This window comes from Manis javanica, chromosome 6 (genome assembly GCF_040802235.1).
Source record: "Manis javanica isolate MJ-LG chromosome 6, MJ_LKY, whole genome shotgun sequence".
Taxonomy (NCBI): Eukaryota; Metazoa; Chordata; class Mammalia; order Pholidota; family Manidae; genus Manis; species Manis javanica.
In genome coordinates this window covers 149,989,161-150,010,442 of record NC_133161.1, presented here as the reverse complement: position 1 = coordinate 150,010,442, position 21,282 = coordinate 149,989,161, and the positions used below count along the sequence as shown (strand labels likewise).

Here is a 21,282-nt window from a genome sequence, read left to right as displayed (position 1 = left end):
AGGCATAAAACTTGACTATTGGTTTGAGATCTTTTTTTTTTTAATGTGTTTACAACTATACATTTCCCTCTAAGTACTGCTTTCACTGCATTCCATAAGTTTTAGTATGTTGTGTTTTCTTTATTTGTCTCAAGGTATTTTCCAATTTCCCTTGTGATTTATTCTTCAACCAAATGGTTATTTAAGAGTGTGTTCTTTAATTTGTAAATTTTCCATTCTATTACGGATTTTCCTTCTGTTATGGATTTCTAGTTTCATTTCATTGTGATCAGAAATGATACTTTGTATGATTTCAGTCTTTTTAAACTTATTAAGACTTGTTTTGTGGCCTAATATATTGTCTTTCTTGCATAATGTTCCACGTGCACTGAGAAAACTGTGTATTCCTTTGTTCTTAGGTGGAGTGTTCTGCTCCACTGTAATTTGCCTCTAACTCCCCACTGTCAAACAAAGCTGTAGAGAACATCCTCATATACACCTGTTCACTTACCTGTGTAAATTACCCATATGCTGAATTGCTGGATATGAGATATGTGTATAATTAAATTGGCTGTTCTAAAAACTGGCTGTGCCACTCACACACCCACCAGCAATGACTGAGGCTTCCTGTGTTGCCAGATCTCTGCCAGTACTTAGCATTAACCAGCTTTCTATTTTTTTGCCAAGATGATAGGTATGTAAAGCATTGGTTCTCAGCTAGGAGCAATTTTATCCTCATTTGGCAATGGCTACAGACATTTTTGATTGTTACAACTGATAAATCTACTGCCATCCAGTGGGTAAAGGCCAGGGATGCCACTATACATCCGACAGAGCACAAAAGAGCCTCCACATCAAGGGATTATCTACCCCAAGTGCCAGTAATGCAGTACCGAGAAAGCCTACTGTGAAGTGATAGCTTATTATTTTGATTGGATCTCACCGACCACCAGTGGTTTTTAGCATTTCTTTTTGTTGGCTTTGTAGTCTCCATGTCTATAAATTTCCTATCTATAGTCTGTTCTTTTTTTTTTTTTTACACTGGAGTAACAGTCCTTTTCTTAATTTGCAGTTCTGTCTATGTTACAGTGATTAATGGATTAATGCTATTAATCCCTTGTAAATTTTAGAGATTATGTAGTTATCCTCCTTTTCTGTCAGTGTCTATGGAGGATTCAAGTTGGCCACAAATTCTTTGACACTTCTCCCCTCAAGAGTTTAAGGTCTGTGCCCCTTCCCTTTCAGTGAAGACAGACTCTATAACTGTTTTGACTAGAAGAATGTGGCAAAAGTAATCCTGTGCAAATTTCTAGACCCAGTCCTTAAGAAACTGGCAGCTCACATCTTCTGTATTATAGAATACTCCTTCCCGGAACCTTGAGCCACCATAGAAGGAGTCCAGGTACCTAACCGAGACACTCTATAAAGAGGTCTTGACACTACAAAGAGAGCGAGAGGGGACCAGCTGAGCCCAGCTCTCCAGCCTTCTTCACTGAGGCATCAGAAATGAGAGTCGTCGTCTTGAATCCTGAATACCACCAAGTGACCCCTCAGTGCCCCAAGGAGCTGAAGAATTGCCCACCTGAGGTCTGTACTTCCAAATAGTAAGATCTAATAAAATGATTGCTGCTTCAAGCTAGTAAGTTTGGGGATAGTTTGATATGCAGGAATGACAACTAGAGCAGCATCCTATAGATTGTGTATCCTGAGAACTTGCTGAACTCTTTTATCGGTTGTAATAGTTTGTGTGTTGGTTCTATAGGTTTGTTTTGTCAGATGATTATTTCATTTGCAAATGATGGCCATTTCATCTCTTCCAATCCCTTCATTCATTGTTTTTCTTCTATTATGGTACTGGCCAGAACCTCTCATGTTGTATTAAGTACTAGGAGTGATAGTGAGCATCCTTGTCCTGCTCAGTGTAGTAAAAGGAATGCATTTAAGTTTTCTTTGGTAAGTATAATGATTGCTTTAAGGTGTTGTTATATAATGTCTACCAAGTTAAGGAAGTCTTAGTTTATTGACAGGACAGGGATTTTTTTTCCCCTATAGAGAGGCTGAAACATACATTAGTTAGGATAATCAAAAGATTTATTTTATTCTATTAATGTAGTAAGTTACATTGAGAGATTTTACAATATTAAACCATTCTTGAATTTTTGGAATATTTTACTTCAAGTGATTACTTAGCTAAAACTAGGTTAACAGCTGTTCCTATCCCAAAAATATCTTAAAGTCATTGCTCCATTGCCTTTTGATCTTTATTGTTGTTGAGAAGTCTGCTGTCAGTTCATAAATCTTTTTGTCCTCATATCTTTTAAGATTTCTCTTTATCATTATTGTTTTAAATTTTCATGGTTATATATTTAATCTTATTTGTCCTGCCCAGTGCTGAGGACTCATATCTGTCCTCAATTCTGGAAATCTCTTCAAGTAATGCTATACCATTTTCTTCTATTAATTCTTCCAAAATACGTATTTGGATACATAATGGATTTCTCACTCTTCCTTCCATGTATGTTAACTATTCTTATTTTTTAATGTCTTTTTTCCACTACTTGCTGTATTCTGAGTAAATAGCTCAGCTGTTTTTCAATTGGTAAATACACAGCTTTGTCCCTTACAACATGTATAACATCATTTAATTTCTAATATGCATAAGTAGTTCTTTTTCATACCTAAATGTTTTTAAATTTCTTCTTTTTTGTTTAATATTTCTTGATCTTCAAGAATGATGGTATTCCTCTATTTTCCTTTCTGTTGATTGTGTTGTTGCCTACTTTGGTTTTCAGTGGGAGATATTTTGGTTTGCTTTTCCTTTTCTTTCTCTGCCTCTGCTCATCACTCCCTACTCCCCAGTAGTTTCGCATTGTCTCCGTCACACTTTCCACATCCCTCCCCAGCTCTAAACCAGGTTTTGTGACAGTGAGTGGGGCTGCTGTCCCGCTGCCACTGAGCCATGGGATGGCTTACAGGATCTGAGATCATGGTGGTATAGTAGGCTCTTCCCACCTCGCTAAGCCCAGAGTTTCTATCCAGTTATGATCCCAGGAAGGCAGGATTTTTCCAGATTTCCTTCACAAGTGGGAAAATCCTCCTGCAGCCTCCTGTCTTGAAGTGATGAGTTGGCTCCTGAGCCACCGTGGGTTGAGCGCTTTGGTCCCTTTACCCTGTAGAAATCAAACTCATTCGCTGCCACTGCCTGCTTCTAGACATAGAGGCAAATATGCCTGTTCTCCTGAATTTTATTTTTCTTTATTTAAATATGCTGTTATTTATTTTGTCCATATTGTTGTTTGCCTTTTCTGCTTAAAAACCTCTAGCACTGCTGTATGTTAGTAACAGAGGGATTGCATCAAATCTGAGCTTTTTATTTTGTCAGGAAGTCTGCTCCCATTTACTCTTTGACCTACCATTTTCCTGAAACTGTACTTATGGAAGTGAAAGTTGTGCTAAATCTAATTGATACTTCACCTCACATGTTGTTTAACTTTTACATTCTGCCTCTAATAATCCACTTAATTACCCACCTCTTCCTTCCTGAAATCCCATTCCGTTGGTTTCTGTGTTTGTGCTAAACAGGTTTTTCTCCCATTTTTCTGACCATTTCTCTGCTCTTTTATAAGCATATCTTTCTCTGCCAATCCCCTAAATTTGCCTTTCCAGTGATCCTATTGTTGGCCCTTCCCCCACCTCTTTTTGCTGACGCTAGATGATACTATCAACTCTCCCCTTTGTGCTTCCATACTCTACGTCTACACCCCATACCAGCCATGTCTACAGAGCCTGGATTTACTTACCCAACTGCTAAGTGAGCCTTTAATTCCCAGAGGCCCACAGATTCAACACACCTTCAACTGTATTCAACCTTCTGTGTCAATTTTTTTTTTATCCTAATGTATTCCATATATTGATGAATTCTATAGCTCTCTTTTAAGTATCTCAACCACTCTTTATTTTTAATATATTATATATTATGTGATAAGTTCACACAGTTGTCAAAGCAGAAACCAAGGGATTATTTTGGTTCCCCCTTTCTCATCCTACCCATTTCAAACAGATAACAAGCCTATGAATTCTGTCTATAAATATCTCAATTATGACCCCCTTTTTTAGATCTCTGTTGCCTTCTGCCTTTGCCGTCTTCCAGTTTCCCATCATTTCTCACCCAGTCTGCTGCAACACCCTTTTGGTTGATGTCTCTCTTCCGTCTTGGTCCCCACTTAGCAATCTGGATTGCTCCCAGAGCAAGTCTAGGACTGCAGTCGGTCATGCCACTCACCTGGTTGAAATCTTTGATTGGCTGCTGTTGCCTCCGAATCCCAAACTCCTTGGCAAAGCCCCTTTCTGACCCAGGCACCTTGTCCCACACTCCTGCTCACACATCCAGTTCTCCAACCAGCCTACCGGGCACTTCATGTTGTTCTCCCCTCCCAGGTGCACCCGCTTCCCAGTTCACCTTGCCAAGTCCTGTAACCATTGAGAGAGAATTCAGTCATACACACTGCAGGCCCAGAAAGGATAGATAATAATAAGGGTTGGTAAGGATGTGAAGAAATTGGAACCCTCATACCCTGCTGGTAGAAATGTGAAATGGTGCAGATGCTTTGGAAAACAGTCTAGCAGTTCCGCAAAAGGGCAGACATAGAGTTAGCATGTAATCCAGCAGCTCTACTGAAGAGAAATGAAATCATACGTTCACATTAAAGCTAGTATATGAATGCTCATAGCAGCATTATCCAAATAGCCAAAAAAGCAGAAGTAATCCAATTGTCCATCAACTGATGAATGGATAAATAATATGTGGTATATTCACACAATGAAATATTATCTGGCAACAAAAAGGAGTCATGTGCTAATATATACAACTGGAGGAAACATGCTGTGTGAAAAAAGCTAGTCACAAAGGGCCACATATTGTATGATTCCACTTCTGTGAAATGTCTAAAATAGGCAAATCTATAGGACAGAAAGTGGATTAATGGTTGCCTAGGACTGAGGGGCAGGCATTGGAGGCTAACGGGGTAAATTATCTTCTTGGCTGATGAAATGTCCTAAAATTGATTGTGGTAATGGATGCTCAACTCTCTGAATGAATTAAACTATTAAATTACATACTTTGAATGGTTAAATAGTGCAGCAAGTGAATGATATCTTTATAAAGCTGTTAAAAGAATTGGTGGGGGTAACCATTTCTAGGGTGCCTTCCATGTCCAGAGTAGGTATTTCTCTTAAGGGTTTTCATAGCAGATATTTTGAATGGAATCTTGAAAATATGTCTTAGAAGTGTCTTTTTACTTACCTTTTCCACTCAATTCTTAATTCCTTTAGGGCAGAAAACATGCCTTATTTTTGTAGCTAACACACAGTAGGCACTCTGTAATTATTGAATAACAAGATACTGCTAATTTACAGTGTAAATAGCCCATTGCTATTTACAGTGTCAGACCCAGTGACATATTTAAAATAAAATGTTAAGTATAAAATAGAATTCAATAAGACTGTAATAGAATTTTTCTAAGCATGAAACTGTAACATTCCTAAACCATTAGGCAAAAACATCCACCAGGTCTTCTAAGTTTCATATCTTATGGAAATGATTTCCCACAATTATTCTTTAAAAACACTGAGTTTAAAAAGTTAAGCACTTCACACAGAGCCCATCACATAGTAAGTGCTTGATAAATGTGTTAGCCAATATTAAAAATACAAAATAAATGCTAGTTGGAATTACAAACTTCTGACATAATTCAGATACAGGGAATAAAGTAGAATTAAGGATGAGCTATAAAGTTTAAAAAAAAAAAGCTCAAATATACTGAACCAAAAAAGTCCTACGCTAATAGCAGTAAACAGCTCTAGCAAAGAGTAGGATCTGGAAAAGTATAGCAGTAAAAAACTAGTCTAACTTGGGGACAGTAATAATAAAACAAGTGACCTGCACATTCTGAGCAAATTTGTCAAAAACAGAATATTATGATCTAATAATAAAAGTATAGTTTATTTAAGTACAAGTCATTAGGATTACACCTGCTTGAGAAATCTGGTAATTCACTAAAATGATTAGTTGACACACAGTTTCTAAGTTATTCTTTGGATTTTTATGCTAATTAATTTCAGCCTCAGTCAGTAACATAAAACCATTGTCAAAATAGACTAAAGAACAAGGCATAATAAGATATTCTGTAGTAAGGAAGGTCTGGAGTCAGCTTATTTAGTTACCCACTAAGGCCCCAGAGTCCTACCACCTTCTGCTCTGCTGTCAGCGTATCGTGGATGACCCCTCATGGTTTCAAGATGGTTCAAGCATTCTGGGCATCACATTCTCATTCTCCAACATCCAGAGGAAGCAAAAGAACCTTTTACCTTACTTTTCTCCCTCACTCTCTTTTGGTGAGTCTTCAACAGCTAGAAATCCTCTCTAGAAGCATTTCCAGCAGACTTCCCTCGCGTCTCATTGGCCATAATTCATTGCCCTTTGAAGACTAATCTCTATAGAGGGAAGGGAATTTCCATGATTGATTTGACTGGTCAAGATAGACCCCCTGTGGCTGGAGCTCGTGTTCACTTTCCTGAAGCACGTGGATAGGAAGAATATAGTGGATCCCTAAACTAACCTGGGGTATTCTTGGCAAGACTGAAGGTGCAAAGTAGACTGGTTAGTGTTGCACAGGAGGGGGGTTTCAGCTCTGGGCAAGTTCGCTCTGGATTCAGTGAGACCGAATAACAATGGAATATTGGAAGTAAATGGGTTTATACCAAGCTTTATTCTCATAGTGGCAAGTTGAGTGCTAGCTAGAATCATTTCTGCATCTGGCAAGTCTGCAATCCCTCTCCACCTCCGCCAGCCAGGCAGAGCGCTGAGCAGAGGTCTTTACATACAGTAATGTCTCATTGCCTACAATGTAAGCGTGTACCTATGCAGCAGGCCAATTACATCATTACATGTACATAGTGGGCAAGCAGATTAGAGTCAGGTGAGCATCCTGGCCATGGGAATTTATGTTTTCCCTATAGTCAGGCAGCCAACAGTGTCTACTACATGGCTATGAAAATTGGCTACAGGTTTAGGGAAATCTGACTTCTGACTAGATCACAGCATTTCAGAACTATTAGGAGCTTTTTTTAAAAGAGAAGACATTTTGAACCTCTACATAGTTGCAATTGATATTGTCCTAGTGCTACACCCCTGCGCATCATGAAAAATTTTGGCAACTGTTTTGAGTATTTTAAAAGCATGACCACTCCCCAAACTGTAGGCTTTGTGAAGGCAAGAACCTCACTTCACCTCATGGCCAGTAATTATAAGGCATCAGAAATCAGCTGGCAGCTGCCACAGAAAAGGGTTGTCTCAATATTTATGTCAGTAAACATGTACCAGGGAAAGCTTTTCATGAACTGAGTTAAAGGTAAAATGGAGGTATTTTTGTGGAGTAATATGACTTTGTTTAAGTTAAATAATAGAATTATTTATTGATCTGTTGTTAATTATAATTCTAAAGTTTAACTTTTTTATGGGGGGGGTTATTGAATTTGGTATTTTCCAGTCTTTGTTTTAACAGGTGCTGGCTGGGTAATTTAGAGGTTGTATCTGAAAGGCCTGCTGGTAGTCACCCAAGTCCTATTTATTGCTCTTGTGAATCAGCTGCAGGCAGTGCCTATCAGTAGGAGAATGTCAACACTGGGCACACCATCTCCTCCCTGGTGACATGATTAATTTCAGAGATGCACTAAGTCCTTTCAGATTTGTTGTTGGAACTGAGGGCCAAAGTCAAAGAGGGAGGAAAAGAGCAACTAAAAACCCTTGAACTCTTCCCAGGGCCTTACCTACTATTTCTCCTTCATTCACTCCTTCAACAAGTCTATGAATCAGTACCCCAGGTTCTAAATGGACATGTAAAGACCAGAAAAGTTAAGTGACTTTCTGTTTACACCATTAATAAGTGGAGGAGACAGTCATTCTGACTCTATTATCCTCGAATCCCCTGAAATCATAATGTGCGATTAAATGGATCTGCTGTATTTGTACATTGACTTTAAAACATACAGAACATTCAATCACAAGAAAATTATTGTTTGCTGACTGGTATTTTATTAGCATAATAATTTGGGCCTGCCCTTAGTATTAATAAGCTTCAACTCTAGTCACAAGATTTTCATTCACTGGTGGGGAAACTTCCTTGTTTTAAAAAATGCAGATAGAGGAAGGGCATCTACTACTTGGGGGTTGCAGTGACAGCAGGCTTCTCTTCACGGGTGATGGGAATGGTGCGCTCAGGGCCAGAGGCCTGTTTCCTTGGTCCATTCACAGTGAGGACGCCATCAGATGACAGGGATGAAGTAATGGCGAGGGGGTCCACGTCAGCTGGGATCCGGTACTTTCTGTGGAACTCCCGGGAGATGAAACCATGTTCATCCTGATCCAAGAGAACAAGGAAAGAGGCAGAGAGAGAAGAACAGCAAATAGTACAGCCTGCCTAGAACTCAGACACCGTCCTCAGGTGTGGCCGAATGCCATGGCAACACAAGGCAAAAACTAGCTGTTCTGTTCGAGGCCAAGATGCAGGTGCCTCAGTGGTCACTCCTACCAATGAGAGTCTGTGAAGTCTGAAATAGCCAGAACTTCCTAACCTAAGGCATGGATATGTTCAGAGATATTCCCCAAAGGCTTAGGTCAATGTTTGTTGGGCCTATAGGATTTGGAATATCATCTGGCATTGAAGATCTGAGTCCCTGAGGAAGCCCAGAAAATTGTCCTGACACTTAAGGAATGTCCCAGAATGTTCCAGGCCAATAGGATGGCTGCTTAAAAAAAAAAGACTCCATGCAGGGAGACTATGGCCCAAACTTAAATCATATAAGCAACATTGAAACAGCCTGAGGACCTTAAACTACTGTTTGATACACAAGGTTCTGAGTTACACTAACTGGTAAGAAGGAAACTCATTAAAAAGCCCTCCCAGAAAGTAATGAGAAGCTGTCCCATTCTTCAGAATTCTGCCAAAGGATAGCTGGCCTAAACCCATACCTGCTGAATCTCAAGCATTTATCCAGACAGGCTCTTAATTAACTGATTTCCACATGAAGTCTAGAGTGTTAAGGCCTGAGCACAGCTCTGGAACTTTTTGGCAAAACAAGTAGTTCAGCATTTAGGTGGCTAAAGAATATCTAAAAGAAAAGCCCCAAATTCAAGGGCCTTCTGGGTGCATGGAGTCAATGTAGTTAGTAAAACAACCAGGTGGCTAGCAAGCACTATGCCTGAACCAGTGGTCCTCACATTCTGGTACATTAGAATTACCTAGGGAACTTGTAAAAAGCTTATGCCTGGGCCCACCCCTAAAAATTGCGATTTCATTAATCTGGGATTTGCCTGAGCCATGGGATTTTTTAAAATTCCCCTGCTGATAATGTGGCTAAGGTTAAGGACCCTGACTTAATGGGAAGTGAACATCCCATCTGTGCCATCTAAGACAATAAAATCAAACAAATGGCAAAGATCAGTTCTCTGGCTAAAACAACAAAGGTCTATTCCTGTTTCATACCCTTGGGGCTTAGGACTGGAAGGCTGCCAGCCTCAGAGGCTGGCTGCAGTGTGTGGCATACAGTATGTACTGAATGAATGAGCAGAAAATAAGCCACACACCTGGCGCTCTTCGTGTTTGCCATGCACCTCAATCACATCTCCCAGCACCTTGACCTTGAGTTCCTCTGGGGAGAAGTGCTTCACATCCAGGTTCACTGAGAATCTGTCCTTGTCCAGGCGCATCTAGAAATAGCAAGGGGAGAGGCGGTAGGAGAACAGAAGGTAGGAATGTGGGTCACACCCGTGCAGCCCCATCATGCTGCGGTGCTTCTGTCCAGGTAGTTTATTGTCCTGTTTTTGGCTAAAAGCCCCCTTTTGAATAAACGTGGCTCTGGTTCAGGAGAGCCACCACAGTGGTACCCAAGGCACACCACTTGGTCATCAGTCCCAAACTTTATTTACAGGGACAGGAAAAGACAGGCCACCCAGAGGACCAATCATGGGATGGGTCTGTGCATGGCTTCTGCTGACTCAGCCCCAATGCCTGGCCTTGTCATTTGTCTGTGAGACAAAAGTCCCTTCTTCTTGCTCAGGTCTCTGCCAAGTTTCCCACCCATTCAGTCTGGAATGTTCTTCTGGCCCTGGTTGTCCTTCGAAAGCCCTTGCCCACTCAGCTCCTGTTTACTCACACTTGAATATTTTTAAACCAGAGTGTTATCTGTGGCAGCTTCAAATGTATCTGTTCCCCCTAGTCTCCCCCCTCTTAGAACAAGTGGGGGTTCCAAGACAGGACCTACATTCTTTCCTCATTATGCTTGGACCCAGGCCAGCCCCTGTCACAGCCCTAAGAAAAACCTGGAAAATCATGGGAGAGGAAATAGGAAGAAAAGAGCTTGCTGTGTCCAGCTCCACACAGAAAGTGAAAGCTCAGGATGAGGCAGGACAGTCTCCTGCCTCTGAAGTTGGAGATGATAAAATTTGTCAGAAGTATGAGGTGTTAGGAAAGTCGAGCAAAGGAGTCTGAAGGAAACTCACTCCCTGCAGAACATTATGCACCAACCCACAAAGGGGTGTCCTACTTAGAAGTCGGGACAGTGGATTTTCATAGTGCATGGGAAGTGCAGGAAGTGGATACAGAGGAGCATCAAATACAGGTGGCTGGGGGAGAGAGGAGCTAGGAGCCTCTTTTTTCACTGCTGCACACACAAGTGCCATCTTCACTTAGGCACAGCCAGATTTAGGAAAAGAGAACAGATGGAGTTATTTCCGGAAGAACTCGCCTGTCCGGGCAGCGGGGGAGACTTACCTCTGAGAGCCCAGTGTCAGTCCAGCTGGGTGCCCGTAGGAAGGAGGGAGGCCGAAGGTAGAAGGGGCTCAGGGAGGCAGAGGCTGGGAAGAGGTCCGACTCCAACAGGCACTCTCCAAAGAACTGGTCAAAGAGGCGGCTGGGGGAGGGGAAGGGGAAAAAAGGGCGGCGGATCCAGGGGCGGTGGATGGCGATGTCCATGATGGCTAGTGAGTATGGGGGTCAGCTGGCTGGTCAGCTCCTTCAGCTGCAGCTACAGCCAGTCCCTTATATACACAGTCTTGTGAAGCTTCTGGAATGATGATGTCAGGGGTTTTATTATTCCAGCTCACCACCCGTTCACGGAGACTTGTGATCAGGGATTTGGCAGCGTGACACATACCCAGTACTCAGTGAGCTAAGAAAAGAGAAATACAAACACGTCTGAACCGGCCAGTGACTTGTCCTGGTCTTGTTTCATTTGCTTTCTGTCCACACCCTCTGGCACCCCCCAACCCCTTTTCTGGAGCTGGGACAGAGTCAGGAATCCCAAGCAGGTGGATGGGGAGCCCCTCCTCCTCTCCAGCCTAGCATGCCAGGGGGATCAGGCCAGCAGCTATCTTGGGTCTGGGCAGGAACTGGAATCTTCCTAGGCGGGGCCCCAGGGACATTAACCCTTTGTGGGTCCCTGGAGGAAAAACAGTGACCACCATCATCCCAGTGCACCACACTCGTGTGGTGCCCCTGGGTCGACCTGAGTTCGAGAAAGGAACTTGACATTAATCTGGGCAGAAAGATCCCTCACCTCAAGGATGAGGTAGGAGGCGGCCCCTCATCCTGAGCTTTCACCCTGTCTGCGCTGGGCTGGACACAGCAAGCTGTTTTCTTCCTATTTCCTCTCCCATGATTTTCCAGGTTTTTAGGGCTGTGACAGGCAACTGGCCTGGGTCCAAGCCCAATAAGGAAAAAATGTAAGACCAGTTTCAGAACTCTACTTGCCCTAAGAGGCTGGGAGAACAGGTGACAGGTAAGGTAGGCAGAAAGGAAAGTTTCTTACATCCTTGGCCTATGGCTCGGGAGCCTGAAATGCGGGAGAGCCTTAAGCAGGAAGGTACAGCGAGCCCCAGCCCGAGAGGATGGGTAGCGGAGTGGGAGGGGTGCGGGCTGCCTGTGAGGGTCTCAGCAGGTCCACCAGCTGTCCGCGGAGGCCCCGCCCGGCTGGGCGCTATTTCGGGTGGGCAGGCCCCGCCTCCAGCCGGCCGGCGCGCCGCGGGGACAGCATGGCGCTGCGCTCGGTGCCGCACGCCCACCCCGCCACCGCCGAGTACGAGTTCGCCAGCCCCAGCCGCCTGGGCGAGCAGCGCTTCGGGGAAGGTGAGGCACACACGCCACCCCCGAGCTCCGGGCCGACCTCCCAGCGGGGCCGGCCTCCACTCCACCGCCCTGCTCCCTGCGGACCTCCACTCCCGGGCCAGCACCTCCAGGCAGCCCTCCCCCAACCTCACTACCCCTCCCCCATTGCCCTGGGCCAGCACCTCCCCTCAGACACCCCCCAACTGCCCTGGGCCAGTACCTCCCCGCAGACACCCCCCAACTGCCCTGGGCCAGAACCTCCACGCAGACCACCCTCGCTGCCCCCACCCACTGCCCTGGGCCAGCACTTCCATCAAACCCCCTATCGCTGCCCTGGGCCAGCGCCTCCTCCCAAGCCTCACCCCCCGACTGCCCTGGGCCAGCACGTCCTCCCAGACCGCCCTCACTGTCCCCCTAGTGCCCTGGGCCAGCACGTCCACGCAGGACCCCCCTCCCCGACTACAACCGGCAGGCAGGTGCCCGTGAGGCTCGGGTTCCCGCGCTGCGCCCCTCCCCGCTGTCCATGCTGCCTCCGGGCCCGTCCCTACGTCTGTGACTCCCGTGCCCCTCACTTCCCCGGCCTCATCCGGAACCCTGCTCTCCGCCCCGCAGGCCTCCTGCCAGAAGACATCCTGACCCCCACGCTCTACCACGGCTACTACGTTCGGCCCCGGGCCGCGGGAGCCGGGGAGGGCGGCAGGGCAGGGGCCTCTGAGCTCAGGCTCAGCGAGGGCAAGTTCCAGGCGTTCCTGGATGTGAGCCACTTCACCCCGGACGAGGTGACCGTGAGGACCGTGGACAACCTGCTGGAGGTGTGGGCCCAGCACCCGCAGCGCCAGGACCGCCACGGCTTCGTGGCGCGAGAGTTCCGCCGCACGTACGTGCTGCCGGCCGACGTGGACCCCTGGCGCGTGCGCGCCGCGCTCTCGCACGACGGCATCCTGAGCCTGGAGGCGCCGCGCGGCAGCCGGCGCTGGGAGACCGAGGTGAACGAGGTTCGCGTCTCTCTGCTGCCTGCGCCGCCTGACCCGGAGGAGGAGGACGAGGCAGGGGCGGAGCCCTGAACGCCACCGAGCCAGGCCCCGCGGGCGCCCCTACCCCGGGGGCAGCAGCGTCCTGGGCAGGGAGAGGGCGCGGTCCCCGGTGTGGGGTGTGGGCCTTTGGGACGTACCCTCGCCTTTGGTCTAGTTCTGGGTGCTGCTGAATAAACCAAACCTCGGGGCCTTCTTTGTGCCGTCCCCTGTTCTGTGGCCTGGAGGACGGGATGGGCAGGGGGAGGAGGGTCATCGCCCTCTGGGCGAGAAGCTCCGCGGGTAGGCGCGTCTAAGGCACAGCAGCCTTCTCCCAGGCTTGGATGCTGAGATCATGCCCAGAAGCTGACGCTGGCCCCAGATCAAATTCCCAGCTGCAGTTTTCTCACAATGCAACAAAAGAGAGAATGATCCTGGATGGGAAAAGGGATATGCCATCCAAACAGCCCAGAGGGCACTGTCTGAGCCGGTGATTAGAGACACAAAAACAAGGGTCTCCAGACTGTCTGACCTGTTCAGGGTAGGGGTAGGGTTTAGGGTAGGGTCGCCAAGGTTTTTTGACCAGAGAGAGTTGCCAAAAGCCCTATTTTCCCATACTGAGGTCTGTCCACTGCAAATGGTCTCTGATCCTGAGGGATCAGTCATGCACACAAAGGGCCACAGACGCCCAAGCCTCTGCCCTTGTCAACGAACCACAAAAGTTCCCCTCCTCGCACAGGGGAGGCCTCTGAGAAAAGCATTTGTTTCTAATCTTGGAACACCCTAAAGAGAGGAATCACTGCATGATGCCACCCAATCCAAGACTAAAGGCAGGGGGCCGATGACTATTGGTAAGGTGTTGATGGCCAGTAGTGTCTTAATACTCAGGGTCTGGTGTGTTCATGAGAACCTGAGGGTCTGACTTCTCAGTTACTCTGTCTAACCAAGAAAGCCTGCACGTGTATGATTTGAGGAGTACCCAGAAGCCCTCCCTGCCCCAAAATGTATCTTTTACCAGGCTGTTGTTGACACTGATACTCTTTCATGAAAATGGTTGATGATTAACTTTTTCGGGGTTACTGACCCATCTGAAAAATCTGACAAAAGCAAAAGCTCCTCTTACTAGAAAAATATGCATGCTCCCGTATTTGGCATGCAATTTGAACAAGTTCACACAGCTGTTGAGATCCATTTATAGACCCCTCTTAAGGACCTGTGTACCCCCAGGATATGAACCCTCACTTGAAGAATTCAGTGCTTGGTTAAAGGATTATCGTCTATTAAAAATGAAAGCATGCCTCAGAGAAATAACTACTGAAATATTCATTCATTTATTCAACAAATATTTATCAACCCCCAAGTAAAATGCTGTGAAGGACATACAATGTAAATATAAACCTTAGAAGTTATGTTCTTTTATTGTCTACTCTCAGGAACCTTAACATCTAGTTGAGAAGAAACAGTTTAATAACTATCCTGTTCAGTGTTCAACCAGAATGGGTTCACATTGATCTGTTTTGTAATTAGGATTTTTACATGAGCTTTATTTAAAACAAAGGTTCCTTAGCTAGAAAAAAATCTAAAACCTCTTAGTCCAATACACACCATTTGGAGAAAGGCAAATTAAAACCACAATGAGATATCACCTCACACCAGTAAGGATGGCCACCATCCAAAAGACAAACAACAACAAATGTTGGCGAGGATGTGGAGAAAGGGGAACCCTCCTACACTGCTGGTGGGAATGTAAGTTAGTTCAACCATTGTGGAAAGCAGTATGGAGGTTCCTCAAAAAACTCAAAATAGAAACACCATTTGACCCAGGAGTTCTACTCCTAGGAATTTACCCTAAGAATGCAGCAGCCCAATTTGAAAAAGACATATGCACCCCTATGTTTATCACAGCACTATTTACAATAGCCAAGAAATGGAAGCAACCTAAGTGTCCATCAGTAGATGAATGGATAAAGAAGAGGTGGTACATATACACAATGGAGTACTATTCAGCCATAAGAAGAAAACAAACCCTACCATTTGCAACAACATGGATGGAGCTAGAGGGTATTATGCTCAGTGAAATAAGCCAGGCAGAGAAAGACAAGTATCAAATGATTTCACTCATCTGTGGAGTATAAGAACAAAGAAAAAAAGCTAAAGGAACAAAACAACAGCAGAATCACAGAACCCAAGGATGGACTAACAGTTACCAAAGGGAAAGGGACTTGGGAGGATGGGTGGGAAGGGAGGGAGAAGAGGGGGGGACATTACTATTACCAGACATATGAAGGGGGGTCATGGGGAGGGCTGTACAACACAGAGAAAACAAGTAGTGATTCTATAGCATCTTACTACGCTGATGGACAGTGACTGTAATGGGGTAGCGGGGGGTACTTGATGAAGGGGGAAGAAGTCTAGTGAACATAATGTTGCTCATGTAATTGTAGATTTATGATACCAAAAACAAACAAACAAACAAAAATCTACATGCCATTCAAATTCTTTTAAGATTGTTAGTCAACTTCTTTTGGGACAGTTTGAGTGAGAGAACTTAGAATTTCATAAAGTAGCCCACTTCATTTTCTTTTTGGACATACCTTTTACAAATTCTTCCTTTTATTGAATCTGCATTTCACCTGCCCACTGGTTCTGGTTACATCCAGAAAATAAATCCTTTTACTTGACAGTCCCTTCAGCTATTTTAAAATAACCACCCTGTCCTTGTAAGGCTTCTCTTTGCCAATTAAACATGCCTCATTCTTTTAAGCATATCTTACAGGACTTTCCATACCACTTATTATCCGAACAACTTTATCTCAAACACACTGCCTTTTGACAACATGATTTGAAATTCAACATGTAAATCTAAAATTACTCATCTAGTCATGGACTGACTAGCACAGACTTCAAAGGAATAATCAATATCCTTGTTTATCACTCTGGACTTCTAATGCGGCTTAAGGGGTATTAGATTTTCTGGCTACCACAGCACACTGTTGGTTCCTTTGGAGTTTCTGGTCATATGAAATCTCTTAGGTGTTTTCCTTTAAATTAGAGAAAGTGGCTAGAAAGGGACCAGATTGTGTAGTGCCAGGCTAAGAAGTTTGGGTCACAGTATGAGAAGAATACAGGCGATGGTAGAGCACAGAATGGATTGCAGGGGGGAAGCATGGCCATGAAATAAGAGGCTAGTGCAATGACCCAGCACAAAATAGTAAGGTGAAATGCCTTACCATCCAACAATTGGCTGAGACTAGGAAGTCATAACAATAGCTAGGACTCACTGAGAGCTTTCAATGTGCCGGGCCCCCGGACTACAGGTTTATATACCTTATCTCATTTAATCTTCACAGCAATCCTATTAAGGCTGTCACTCTTCTTATCCCCACTTTTCATAAGGAAAGAAGATGGGGAGGACAGAAGAATCCAGAGGATTTGCTGTTGAGTGCAGGGCTGAGGGGCTGGGTCCTTGAGCATCTATAAGGAGCACACAAATAATGGGGCATCTGAGCAAGACACTGAAAATTGGGGGTGAAGACAAGCTTTACAGGTTCCACAAATTTTCCTAGACCCCAGATTTTCTACCAAACAATTTGCTTGACTGCTGGTGAATATGCAATGAGTCTGACTTTGGGTTGTTGGCAGGAAAAGCTAAGTTGAGGTGTAGTTGGTGATTCTGTAGTTCTGCACAGGGGATGGGTAAGTGAGTGGCTAAGAAGTGCTGAGGCCATTCCAGTCATAGTATCGTATCATTTTTGACCAGAGAGGGGATTAGATCATGAGTTCAGTCCTCCATTTTACAATCCTAAAAAAAAAAAAAAAGATTTGTTCACATTAATTCCAATAGCAAAGAGGGATATAAAAGGAATCCACTTCCCTAAAGTTTAAGTTTCCAAGAGACTCCGGTATTCAAACCCAGATTCTGGACAGGCATAAGAAGAAACTGATTCTGATTACCTTGAAAGTGAAACTCAGCTAACCCTGAGTAGTGCTGGGGAAACATAAGGTAAGACTTTTTACTCTGTCATAGAGGATATATTTCAATGACAGTGTGATACAGTGGAGAAAAGTTTCCTGAGAAACTCAAAGCCCTTTTGCATCACAGGGTTCTTTATGCTGAAGCTTCAAGCTCAAAGTGCATGGCTTCATCAGAGCAGCTCTGAATCCCAAAGGTGAAATAGCTCACGCCTTGAACCCATATGTTCCTCTTGCGTTTGGCTGGGAGCAGTCACCTGGAGGTCATTCCGGCAGGTGGCTTCCAAAGTCCAACCTGCTAGGTTGAAACCTGACACTGACAGAGACTCCCTGGGGGCTGTTACTGAAAGCTGAACCAGAAACCAGGAAATGCACAAGCCACTTTATGTAGAAAAACAGCTAGACTCCGTGGGAGGAGACACAGCACCATGGGAAACTGGTTTGGCTGTGGGGGAAGCTGGTGAGTAAGGGGGAAAGGGCAGAGGGTGGACGTCGAGGCTCTGAGAATAAGAGGGAGCCGGGGATAGATTCCTGCCAACCTCCCACGCCGCCTTCCTCTGCCTGGCACCTCCAGGTGCCGGCACCAGAGCAGCCCTTCTCTCTGGGTTCACTCCTTTCAGGTGGCCTCATAAAACGCAGCCACACCAGCTGTCTGTAGAATGCCGGAGCAGGGCTAGAATGGTAAATTGGCCTTGTTTCTCTCTCCTCTTCCTCTCCTTTCCCTTCTCCCTAGGTGATGATAATAACTGTAGCAGTGGAGAACTGTGCACCATGGCGCTTGACAAATGATCCCCTTTAATTCCCCAACAATTCTGAGGGAGGTGGTCTTACTCCTCCTGTTTTAGAGCCGAAAAGCTGGGGCTCAGAGAAGTTCACTTGTCTGAGGTCACAGGGATTGTTAGCAGGGAAGCCAAGAACGCCAACCAGGCTTGTTTGACTTCAGAGGCTGTACATTTGGCCATGACATAGTACTGCCTCCCAAATCAAGTGAATCAACTTGGCAGAAATGTTTATTTAAAAGGGCAGAGTGGGGAGGGGGAGGATGTCTATGGAATATTTGAATATAACTTTCACCCTTATTTGTTGCATGACTGTCTTGCCAGTGGATTTCAGCCCCAGGCAAGTGCACTATGGATTTAATGTGACCAAAGAAATGACAGTAGAATGTTCTTGGGGTGAAAGGGTTATACCCAACTTTATTTCCACAGTGGCAGATCAATCACTAAAATCCCACCCGTTCAGAGTAAGTTGGCCTGCAGCAAGCTGGTCTCTGCCTTTGGGGCCCTCTGCCCACACAGCCGTCCTCTGGGCCCCTCTGCACAGCCATCTGCACAGCTGTCCTCTGGGCCTCTGTCCTCAGCGCTGCCATCACTCCAGCCTCTGCTCTGCTCTCCTGCAGCCTTGTAGCCCTGCCACTGCGTTACCCAGAGCACTGGGTAGAGCTCTTTATATAGAGTCAACAGCCATGTATTGCCCACACGTGTGTAGTGAGCTAGTCTCCCAGGGCGAGGTGAGAATCCTGGCCACAGGAACTCTCATTTTATCCACAATGACCTTTGGCAAATCCTGTAACTTCTCTTCTTTGCATATAAAACCCATGTCGTTTAGGTCACAGGTTTGAACAGCAGAAGATACGTGGAACCGATTCTGATACCTAGAAAGTATACTACTACACTGTTTATCACAATAAATTGTTTGTAGTGTCTTCATTGTTCTTTCCCACAGTTGTCATCACTATAAGCCTCTGAGACTGGTTTTATTCTGTCCACTGCCTTCTGAGCTATACTTTCCACACCTGATCAGTTTTGATGATGTCTTATTTATGAATAAAACAGCATTATATTTAGAGATAGGTGAGGGATATTGAGAAGCACATTGATTCAGAGCAGTACATTGGATTCAAGTCCTGTTCCTACTACTCATTCATTAGACAAAATATTTTATTGAACATTTATATGTACCAGGCATAGTGACAGTGAGGCTGTCACTCACTGAATTCAGAACTCCCTATGCTTGTGGACATCAGAGGTTAAATATCTCTCACTTTCTCAGTTAATTAAAAGCAAAGACAGGGAAGGAGAGAGGGAGGTCACTTGTTAGGAAACGGCTTTAAGGGGCCCTGACTAGTTAGCTCTGGTTGTGCAGCTTCTGTGACTCCCAGAATGAGAACCCTGGGTGGACAGAGATCCTGAAAGCAAAGCTCCTGAAGAAGTAAGAGGGTCTCTGAATCCAAAACATCTTTGTTCGGCAGGTTTCCCTTACCCTCTGCTGGGATCAGCCTGATAGGCCATCCCAGAATAGCCCTCAACCCAGCTAGGATCCCTGGCATGGAGTGCCTGGTTGCCTGAGGCTGTATTTTGGGTTTGGTCATGTCAGTTGTGCCACGTCACCTTCCAGAACCATCTCTTTGGGAGACATGCGGTACCCTTAATAAATTCCCTGGGGCTGGCTCAGAGTGAGTCTTTGGTAGAGGGAAGTGGGGGAGGGTCATTCCAGAATGGTAAGGACACCACGGCAAAGACGCTGGAGAGGGGCAGAGGCGGGCCAGGGCTCTTACACCTGGATGATCTGTCTCCCTCACAGGGGCGGCCCATCAGCTTTCCAGAGGAAAAAGAAAACAGGTAACGGGTGTTGGGGCTGGAGGAGCTGGGGAGGCAAATGAGAGAAGGAAACAGCACATGTCTTGGGAAAGGGAAGAAGGGTGGAAAAGAGGAGCAGCCTTGAAAGGGATAAAAGGAACTACACCAAAGGGAATCTCTAGGTTACCAGTTCAAGATCAGCTCTGAAACTCTGGGGCTCATCCTTTCCACTGTCTCAGCGTGGCTGGCCAGTGGTTCCTCATTCTTTCATTCGTTCAGCACAGATTTACTGAGCACTTACACTGTATGCAGGGCACTCTTCAGCGTCCCCGGAGGCAGAGGGGCACAAGAAAAAGGACACATTGTCTCAGCCCTAAAAGAGCTGAAAATCAAGTTTCAGAGAATAGTGCACATGAACAAGTAATTGTAACACTGTCTACTAGTGCTGTAATAGGTGCATGCTCATGCTGTGGGAGAATGGAAGATACAACGTGGAAGGGACAATCGCATGTTCACAAGGTGGAAGAGGAGCAGAGAAGTGAACGTCTTTAAGGCAGGCGAATTATCTCATGAAGAAAAAAAGAAAGAAAAGAAACCAGGCTGACTTGACTACAAGTGTCCGATTCTCTTTTGCAGCTGAGCACTTAGCACATTGCACCTCACAGCCTGTACGCGTGTTTGTCCCCAGCAGACTGTAAGCTCCCAGAGGCAGAGGTAACAGCCCCCCACAGATCCTTCTACCCCTAGAAAGTGGTACAGAGCCTGCCATTCAAGGGGAGTTCATATATTTGTTGAGCTGTTAGGGATTCATGAAAAATGAGGATGAGAGATACTACAACTGTGAAAGGGCCAGACTGTATACCCTGCCTGCTAAGTAATGTGGATGTGGGAATGGCAGACGTGCAAGAGGTGAGAACAAAGGCATGGACACTGTTAGAAGCACACATATGAGTTTAATAGAGATTTGAAGAGGGCAGTCTCAGTAGAGACAGGGAAGAGAGAGTGGACTTACGGCAGATTTCTTCCTCCCAGGGAGCCAAGCAAGATGGATCCTGAGGCAGCAGAATGGCCCAAAGGTAATGACAAGCCTCTGCCCCCTTTAGCGGACCCAGGCCTCCGCTTTTACACCCTGCGAAGGGCAGGTCAGTCGTGTGGACCGTACTGGTCCTGCCCATCCTCCTTTGCCCCCCAAGGAACAAAGTGAGGGGACGTCAGTGTAACTCCCTGCGCTGGAGGGGGGGAGCACAGCAAGCCGAGACTCCCCCTTCACGGCGCCACTTCCTCGCAGGACACGGCAGAGCGCGCGTACGAGAGGGGGTGCCAGCAGCCAGCGCCTCGGGAGAGGAATCCCGGCGTCAGGCCGGAGAGCAGCCTGCATTATGCAGACATCCATGTGCGCAGCCGCGCCGGGCCACGCTCTGCGGCGGCGGCGAAGCACCTGCAGCTGGAAAGCGCTACAGAGTACGCGACCCTTCGATTCCCCGACGCCGCTCCCCGCTATGACAGCAAGAATGGGACCCTGGTGTGAGCCTAGGGGCGGCGCCCGTTTCCATCCCTCGCCACACGACTCCCAGGGGCAGC

General features: G+C 45.8%; 3 protein-coding genes across 3 annotated transcripts; 2 read left to right on the top strand and 1 right to left on the bottom strand.

The window, feature by feature from the left end:
* Positions 1-8,048: 8,048 nt before the first annotated feature.
* Positions 8,049-11,151, bottom strand: CRYAB (crystallin alpha B). Its single transcript, XM_017659392.3, has 3 exons — positions 10,809-11,151; positions 9,623-9,745; positions 8,049-8,396 (listed from the first exon to the last, which is right to left on the bottom strand). The coding sequence occupies exons 1-3, from the start codon at positions 11,007-11,009 to the stop codon at positions 8,196-8,198; spliced, it is 525 nt and encodes a 174-aa protein (XP_017514881.1). The 5' UTR covers positions 11,010-11,151; the 3' UTR covers positions 8,049-8,195.
* Positions 11,152-12,029: 878 nt separating this feature from the next.
* Positions 12,030-13,363, top strand: HSPB2 (heat shock protein family B (small) member 2). The gene is made up of 2 exons (XM_017659389.2): positions 12,030-12,161; positions 12,753-13,363. Exons 1-2 carry the CDS (start codon positions 12,068-12,070, stop codon positions 13,202-13,204), a joined length of 546 nt encoding a protein of 181 aa, XP_017514878.2. The 5' UTR covers positions 12,030-12,067; the 3' UTR covers positions 13,205-13,363.
* Positions 13,364-17,458: 4,095 nt separating this feature from the next.
* C6H11orf52 (chromosome 6 C11orf52 homolog) lies at positions 17,459-21,232 on the top strand. Its single transcript, XM_073239820.1, has 4 exons — positions 17,459-17,582; positions 19,706-19,743; positions 20,734-20,777; positions 20,990-21,232. The coding sequence occupies exons 1-4, from the start codon at positions 17,551-17,553 to the stop codon at positions 21,227-21,229; spliced, it is 354 nt and encodes a 117-aa protein (XP_073095921.1). The 5' UTR covers positions 17,459-17,550; the 3' UTR covers positions 21,230-21,232.
* Positions 21,233-21,282: the final 50 nt, after the last annotated feature.